Source organism: Natrix helvetica (assembly GCF_964273705.1).
Source record: "Natrix helvetica genome assembly, chromosome: 2".
Classification (NCBI taxonomy): Eukaryota; Metazoa; Chordata; class Lepidosauria; order Squamata; family Natricidae; genus Natrix; species Natrix helvetica.
The window spans coordinates 92,357,766-92,367,194 of NC_138552.1; the positions used below are offsets into that span (position 1 = coordinate 92,357,766).

General features: G+C 42.5%; 1 protein-coding gene across 1 annotated transcript in view; it reads right to left on the minus strand.

The window, feature by feature from the left end:
- Positions 1–6,927, minus strand: part of SNX30 (sorting nexin family member 30) — a 32,511-nt gene extending 25,584 nt beyond the window's left edge. Inside the window, exon 1 of the mRNA XM_081941324.1 lies at positions 6,365–6,927. Within this exon, the coding sequence (XP_081797450.1) occupies positions 6,365–6,535 (171 nt within the window). The 5' untranslated portion in view covers positions 6,536–6,927. The remainder of the gene's footprint in view (positions 1–6,364) is intronic.
- Between the last annotated feature and the right edge of the window lie 2,502 nt (positions 6,928–9,429).

A 9,429-nucleotide genomic window follows, 5' to 3' on the forward strand; every position in this document is an offset into this window, starting at 1 on the left:
CCAATGACTAAAGAGCACAATTAATCCGCCACTGCCTTTCCTTAAACAGAAAGACTGCATGCAACTAAAAACTGCATAGCTGCTAGATAAAACCTCATCAATATCTACAACTTAGCAAATATTATCTTAACAGAGTATTTGTGGGAGAAGCAAAAGTTGGTAACATAGAGAGACAAGAGAACATCCCACTAGTTGCAAATGACCCAAATTAGTCATTCAAGGAAAAAACAGCATCCCAGACTTCCTCTTTTCTCATCTCTGCAAGATAGTTTATGCAAAATGAATATTTGTCAATCAGGACAGATTTTTATGTAATCTTTGCAATATGTTAATAATGTTATGTGTAAATTATTGTATCATATGTTTTATTGAAATTATGGAAACTTTCAATTTCCCTCAAAAGTATTTATATCAACTTGACAAATATCTGAGACATTTCTACACATCACTGCATGAGCTAAATATTCTGCTTTTCTACATTGGTATTTGATTATGGATTTTATTAAATTTGAACCCCTGCTACTGCATGGGTTCAGCATTATCAGAAGGTAAAGATCTCAAGTTAAGTTTGATTTCTGATAACTAAATAAGTATAACCAGGCAATTTTCTTGGCAACTATGTTCCTCACTGCTTTCCTTTCCAATATTTTTCAACTTCCCATTATACCCTTGGCCTTAGAATTCCCATATTCAACCCTCCTTAATTTCTGAACCTAGACAAGATTAAAGAGGTGTTGAAACCAGTAGCTATAAGAATAAACTAAAAGATTTCAGTTCTCGTGTAGTCATTTCTACTCTTTTCAATATGGACGAACTGAAACAATTCAACAGTCTCAAAGGTACAACTAAAGAGGAACAAGAATAATTAATAGTTTCCATGTTATCCTGTCATACTTAATACCTTGCTAAAACGTTGAGGTATTATCACTACTTTGAATCTTTCAAGTTCCCTCTCCAAAATTAGCTGTAAATGAAAGCCTGTAATCACCTAAACCAACACTTATTTTAGAGGGAGGGGAAAATCATTAAGTTATCTGTGTTGACTTAAAATATATAGATTTATCTCTGGACAATATCCAGCATCAGACTGCAGTTACTGTAATTAATTTTCTCCATATCGATATTGGCTAAAAAGGATAAAGCAACCTACATTATCAGACCGTAAAAGCCAAGCAGTATTGATGTTTACTCTGGCAGCAGATGAGATATAGTTCTTCTCAACTTTGTCTTGGTAAGTACACTCCAATGTTGAGGCAGGTGGATGCAATAGAATCTGTGAACTATTTAAAAAAAAATCAAGCATTCCCTTATTCAACCAATCTAGATGGGACCTGGATGGAACTTTAACAGATTAACAGAGTTGGAAGGGACTTTACAGGTCATCTAGTCCAACCCCCTGCCCAAGCAGGAGACCCTACATCTGCCTCTACCTAGGATCGAATTCACAACCTATTAATTGTGAGGCGAGTTTGCAGATGATAAATCATTGGCCTCACTAGACATGGTGATAAATCAGCATATAGACGGGAGGTTGAACAACTTGCCCTGTGGTGCAGCCGTAGCAATCTGGAGCTCAATATGCTTAAATACGTAGAGTTGAGAGTGGATTTTAGGAAGAGCCCTTCTATTTTACCACCACTTACCATATTCAACAGCACAGTATCAGCAGTAGAGTCCTTTAAATTGTGGGGTTCTATAATCTCCCAGGACTTGAACACTTAACATTAGAATCATCATTTAAAGGGCACCACCAAAAAAAGTTCTTCCTGCATCAGTCAGGAAGTTCAGACTGTTCCAGGAACTATAGATAACAGTTTTACAGAAGAATTATTGAGCTTGTCATATGGACTTCTATATAACTGTTTGGCTTGGTGTAGCAACCAAATAGGACAAGAACAGACTCAAAAGGATAGTTAAGACTGCAGAAAGAATTATTGCAACCAAACTGCCTTCCATAGAAGACCTGTATATTGCACAGGTCAAAAGGAGGACTGAAGAGATATCTGCAGCCCCCACGTACTGGACATAAATTGTTTCAGCTTCCCTCAGGATGACACCACAAGGCCAAAACAATTAGACACATGGACAGTTTTTCCCCTCAGGCCATCATTCTGCTGAGCACCTAATTGTCACAGTGCTATCTAATGTCTATGTGTATTTACTCAAGCAGTATGACTGTAGCATTACTATTTATCCTTATTATCCTTCTTACTTCCCTCTCCTATTGGTATTATGATTATCATTATTCTGTTGTTTTGCATGTACACTGAGAGCTTTTGTACTGGAGACAAATTCCTTGTGTGTCTAACCACACTCGGCCAAATAAAGTATTATATTCCTATTCTACTCCTATTCCTATTCCTTATTCCTATTCCATTCCATTCTACACTGGGGAAATCTGATCTAAAGGTTCTTGGAATTACAACTTCTAAACAAAGGATGAGGAATCTATGGATTTCCAGGACTACATTTTTAAAAAATTGCTTATGTTGGTTGGAGCTACTAAGTACTGGTTTGACATTATCTAGTTTCTCACTTTTGTCTTAAACATTAGAGGTGGTCCTCATTTACCGACTATCTCATTTAGCAATTATTCACAGTTATGACAGTATAAACAAAAACTGTTTTGCTATCAATCCTGATTTTTAACAAGCAGAGGTACTGGAGAATGCTTTAAAGTAAAATCTCAAATAGTAGTCACGTGTTTTGCTTAACAACTGAATAACAAATGACACTAAGTCTCTGTCATAGTCATGATTTTCCACTTAATGACCGCCACACTTAGTGAGAAAGCTGCTGGTCTCAATTCTGGTTTCTAAGCAAGAACTACTTGTATAGGTAAATTCCTGAGGGCAGATTAACACAACAGCCTCTCCAACATCCATGGTTATTTTTTAAGATACAGGGGGACCAACATCAAAGGCAGACTTTGACACCATGCTCTTTCTCCCACTCCAGCAAAGAAATATCTTCTTACACTTGGTCTATACATCACAACATTATCTAAATAGAGAGGAACATTTGCTAAAATAGCCCTCCAGACCAGTAAGTTTAAAGATAGTCCTTGACTCATGAGAATAAGACCAAAACTAGAATTTTGGTCCCTAAGCAATGTGTTCCTTAATTATGTCATCAAGTGACCAGAATTTATCATTTTTACCATAGTTGTTAAGTGAATCACATTTTCATTATGCAATCCAGCTTTCCCTACTGACTTTGCTTGCCAAAGGTCAGCTGGGAAGGTTGCAACCCAGGATCACAAGGCAAAAGGATGCTGCAACCATTGTAAATACTAAGTCAATTGCCAAACACCCAAATTGTGATCATATGACCATGGGGGTGGTACAACGGTTGCAACTTCAAGGACAGATGACAGTCACTTTTTTCCACCAGTGTTGTAACTTCAAACCATCATTGAACAAATGGTTAAAACTTCAGGTCTACCTGTATAGCTGCATTGTGTGGTTCTATTGAACAAATACTCTTTGAAAAGAGAACTTTGAATTATGCCCCTCGATAGCAACACTACACACTTGCAGTTTACAAGTGAGTTAATCCAGATCATTTGGAAGGTAGATCTATGGAGAAAATCTTTCCCCAGGAATAAGAGGCTTGGCACACTAGTTTATAGCAAAAGTTGCACAGCTGGCTCTTGAGAAATGGCAAATTCTGGCTTCACATTCACAAAATGAGTGTGAACCTGTTGCCTGTTCACATGCCAAATTTATTTGATACCTCAGCAAAAACCATGCAGGATTTGCTGTGTGATTACTGTAATTATCTTGTCTGTACAATAACCTCAATTAAGACCTTAAGGTCTGAACATTCACTAAAGGATGTACTCATTTGGAAAGGATCTTGTTTTTTAAAAATTGTAGTTTCCAAACTGTAAAGCAAAAACATGAAACAAAACCATTTCTTATTCAGTTTGTTTGTTACAGTCACTAATGTTGCAGCATTAGTTTATCAATCCACATATGATCTCTATTGACAATACTGCCTGAACAATTAAGGTCATTCATTCATTAGCTGTTTGGCTGGTTACATGTTGCAGTCTGATTTTATTTTATTACAGCTGGCCTGGTTTAAATTACTGTATTTTTTGGAGTATGACACACCTTTTTCCCCCAAAAAAGTGGCTGAAAAAATGGATGCGTCTTATACACTGAATACAGCATTTTTGGCCTCCTGAAACCCCGCCCCCTTCACAAAAATGGATGTGCAGAGGGTTTGGGAGGCCTGCAGAGTGCAAAAACTTCTTTTAATTTACCTCTTCAAAATCTTGGTGCGTCTTATACTCCGATGCGCCTTGTAGTCTGAAAAATACAGTAATTGTTTATGTATAGCATTGTGGTTTTGTTTCTTGTGCTGGAAATTATAGGCTGTTTTCTTATTATCACCAATTTTGGGAGACTGAAATGTAGAATAGCAGCTTGGAAAAACTTATAATAAAACACATCAGTCAATACAGGAATCATTTCTCAAGAAACAGACAACAACTGTGAAAATTAGGTCAAGGAAGTTTGCCATAATATACATATTCTTACAGTTAGCAGGAGAGCCACAAGAGAAGGAATGATGGTAAATCTTAGCCCTTAATTCTAACCATATTACTTGTTGTTGTAGGTATCCTGCTCCACAGGCAATCTATAAAGGAGTAATATCTGTTGCCAAAAATGGTTTCAGATCAGCTCGAATAAAGGAAGGAACGTGGCTAGCAAAGCATCAGTCTATATTCTCTCAAAAAACTTAAGTAAGGACTTGGTTATCCCAGCAGGCCTGGGGACCCCAGGGAATGGGTGAACTCATGAGGTAGCTCCACTGTTATTAACATCCTGCCATCTATTATTCTTTCTTGCTCAGTTCTGTTTTTATTGTTTTAAATGTTTTTTAAATAATGAATTTAGATAACTGTTTTATATTTATTCTTTTATTGGATTGTTGCACATTGCCCATAGTAAGTCTGTGAAATGGGCAGCCATATAAATTTCAATAAAAATAAACCATGGTTTAAAAGCTGCAAGAGGTGGATTCACACAACACACAGAGACAAAGACAAATTACACTAGACAGTGCGATGCTGTTTGCCTTTTCTAATATTTTGGGTCAAGCTATTTACAAGCTAATACTGCAGTCTACCAATGGGGCAGAGAGAGAAAAAGGCAGACATGGTTATCCTTACAACCTTCTCTAGGCAACCCGGGGAATAAAAAGCGGATTACTATTTGCAGCCACTCCTGTTGGTCTCTTCCCCCTGTTTTGACAAAGATGCAATGACATCATCCTCACATGGACTTTGATGAGAGAGAGCTCAAGCAACCAGCTGAGTAGCCACCGCTTCTGCAAGGAGTAATTACTCTGCTTATTCTCCTTCCGTTGAAGAGGGCCATTAAGCAGCAGTGTCTCCTCTTATTCTCTTTATTGTCTCACCATCAGTTGCTGGTGGTCAGCCCAATCCATCCTGTTCTGTTACGCAAAGAGAAGATTCTGAGCAAAACTTTACAGAAAAGTGCAAGGGGAACAGCTGCAGACAACGGCAACAAGTCCATTGCTCCATCACAACTACTCAGTGAAGGAAGCATAGTAGTTGTAAATGTTATGGGGAAGGAAGGAAGAGGAAGAGGAGGCAAAGACCCAATTCTCCCTGTAGCACATAATAAAGTCAAGCGGGGAAAAGGTATGAGCAGCTACTACCTTCATTTGACTTCAGTTTAAAACTAGTGCACCATAATCTTTGTTTATCAACCATACAATTGACACCTCTTCTTGAAGCTTTTGGGAGACAGCTGCCCTTGAAAACAGGCACGATAACACAAATGAATGCAAGCCACTAATTTACGTGACCCTTTAAGTGTTCACCAGAACTGGCTCCTCAAAGGGCCCGATACAGAGATTGCTTCATCGACCACTATGTTTACAATTATATTCCACACGTTTATGAAACCACGGCAAACTGTTAACGGCGAAACTGAGCTCTGCACCAACCCACACACACCGCCTCCCACCGGCCAAAGATCCATGAATCCCACGACACGAATAACATACGGGCGTTTCACAGCTCTTCCACGCATGATGGCTTTCGCAGGACCCCTAAACTTGCAGACCCTGCGAATAAAAAGGCCAACTTGGCTCCCCCACCCGACAAAGGGGCTGTCACGAGAACCAGATCAGCCAAGAGCAGGATCCCCACCATTTTGGCTCAAGAGAGAAGTAGCTAACACACACACACACACACACCCTCCGTCCATGTTTGGGTCGCTGGGCGATCCTCGTTTCCCCGAAATATAAGAAAAGGGGCCGCGTCTTCCCATAAGCTCAAGCCGGAGGGCCCTGGAGGGGAGGGGGGAGCTCCTCGCCACCCTACCTTGTCGGCGATGCTGCGGGGCAGTTGCAAATCCGGGCTGAGCGTCAGTTCCACGCTGAGCTCTTCGCTGCTGGAGACGGCCAGCGGGTGCGGGATGTCCTGCAGGGATTTGGGTCCGGACGAAGGGAGCGCCTTGGGAGTCCCCGCCCCGCCTTCCCCAGTTACAGACATGGTGGAGGCGGAGCAGGGGCGAGCCGGAGCCGAAGGGGAGCCCTCCGCAAGCTTCGCCGAGGCCGCTCGGAAGCTCAGCGGGAGAGCCGCGGCCTCTGCAAAGCCGCCTCCGCTTCTCCGCGGGAGGAAAAGGCGGAAGGGACGCGGCCTCGGCGGTGGCTTTGCAACGGGGACGCCGTCACCACCTGCCTCCTCCCGCGGGTAGAGGACTCCCCGCCTTCCTTCCCTCGAAGTCGCGGAAGATACAACGTAGCGGCGGCGGCGGCACCCGGAGCAATTTCACCCGGGGAGACTCCGCCCTCGGCCGAGAACGGGCGGCCATAGGCGGAGGGGGGGAAATCTGCCGCTGCTTCCTTCGCGCGTTGTCGCCTCCGCGCTCAGCCGCCGACTGCGCCTCCTTTCCCCGACGTTCTTGAGGGACCCTTCGCCAAGCCATCCACGCTTGCGCCGTAGCTGTTTGGAGGCCTTTGGCTCTGCCTGCCTGCGACCTCCACGACGGTCTTGGCATAACAAATAAGCCCTCCTGGCAACGACAGCATCTTGGACACAGTGTGCCAGCCTCTCTCTCCACCTCACCCCCTTGCCGTCCAGTTTGTGGACTACCAATCCCATCAATTCCAAATAGCATTGGCTGGGAGTCGTTAGTAGGGGTGGTTCAGTCCATCTAAAGCAGGTGTTCCCAGACGTTTCTATACCCTGCACCCCTAGAATGCTTCTGATGTATTCTCACATTCCTTACAAAAGTAAATAATTATATGCATATAATTATGCATATACAAAGGGACACAGTGGCTCAGTGACTAAGACATTGAGTTTGCAGTTTGGCTGTTCGAATCCTTAGTGCTGCGTAACAGAGTGAGCTCCCGTTACTTGTCCCTGCTTCTGCCAACCTAGCAGTTCGAAAGTATGTAAAAATGCAAGTAGAAAAATAGGTACCACCTTTAGTGGGAAGGTAACAGTATTCCGTGTGTCTTCGGCGTTTAGTCATGCCAGCCACATAACCACGGAGACGTCTTTGGACAGCGCTGGCTCTTTAGCTTTGAAACAGATGAGCAACGCCCCCTAGAGTCGGGAACAACTAGCACATATGTGCAAGGAGAATCTTTATCTTTATGCGTATACACTATCATTTTGAAACTTCTAAACCCAGGTTTTCGCACTCTCTGGAATATCTTTTCACACTCCCGGTTGGGAACCCCCTGACCTGAAGGATTTAGTCCAGGAGAGGATGCTGGAATTTGGTATGTCTAATGAAAAGAAAGATTGGAGGTGACATGACAGCAGTGTTCCAATATCTCAGGGGCTGCTACAAAGAGGAGGAGGTCAACCTATTCTCCAAAGCACCTGAGGGCAGAAAAAGAAGCAATGGATGGAAACTAATCAAGGAGAGAAGCAACCTAGAACTAAGGAAGAATTTCCCTATACAACAATTAATCAGTAGAACAACTTGCCTCCAGAAATTGTAAATGCTCCAGCATGGAAGTTTTAAGAAGAGATTAGATAACCATTTGTCTGAAATGATATAGGGTTTCTTCCTGAGTAGAGGGTTGGATTAGAAGACCTCCAAGGCCCCTTCCTACTCTGATACTGTTATGTTATTCTAATACAGGAGCCCTCAAACTATGGCCTGGGGGCCAGATATGGCCCGCTGAAGCCATTAATCCGGCCCACAGGGGACCATGAGGCTGCCCTACCCACGTCGCCCTGCCTATCTCCCGGCCCCTACCCGCCTTCTGGAGGCCAGAGGGGGCAAAAACAGGCCCATTTTTTTCCTCCCCGGCCTCTAGAGAGAGGGAGGGAGGGAGAGGGCAAGAGAGAGAGAGACACACACACAAACGGAAGTCCCTCATACACACCCCAGGGCAGCCACATCTCTTCACTAACTTGCTTTCCACCCCCAGGAGCAAAACAAATTAAAGTTTGTGTGCATTGTTTGGACTGCTAAATTGGCCTTGCCTACCCGGTCACATGACCACCTAGCCATGCTCACCCAGCTTGTCCGGCCCCCCAACAGTCTGAGGGACCATGAATTGGCCCCGTTTAAAAAGTTTGAGGACCCCTGTTCTAATACATCTCAGCTAACAGTCAAAAAGGAGATTTGGGTTAAGGGGGGAAAGTAGGCAATTTTTCATAGGAAGAATACCCTTTCCCCCATCATGTCACCCTTGGGCTGCCAATTCTAACTAAAACCAATCCTGAAAAGTTCTTTCTGTTCCATAAAAATCCACACGTGAAACACTTTGTATGGATGGGTGACCTGCCAGAACATAGGGCCTCAAAGAAGAACACCTGGTGACGATGCATACTTGCCTATAAAATAAGGTTTCCCATTTATAAACTGAATTACCATCATCTGCATGTGCTTCAGAAAATGTCAAGTAGCCAAGTAGATGTTGGCTGAACTCAGAAACTAATCAAGATTGAGTCTGGTTAAAACCTGGGTAAGAGACCACCTGAGATTTGCAAGGCTGTTGACTACTCTTGGAAGTCAAACATGGCTACAAATAAAGCAGTAACCATTTTCTGAAAATACCATGGAAGTAGATTGTTTAAAGAAAAACCACAATATTGACTTTTCCAAAAAAAACTGGAAAATATTATATTGAGCAGAAAGAAATATAATATTATACAGCAATATCAAGATAGCAAAGCTGGTTGAATAATTTCTCAGTCCCTCTGGAAATCACCATTAATTTGTCTCCTGAATGGAGCAGAATATCACCTGAACTTACATAAATTAATTAGTACTGCAAGGACCTTATTTAATCCGAAAACCGCCCTCTAAAAGAGACAGAGTATTAAGACATGTATGTTAAGGACATGTATGATACAAAGGCAACACTGGGATGAGGTATCAAAAAAATCAGCACGTCAGCTGCAATCATGCAGTCAAA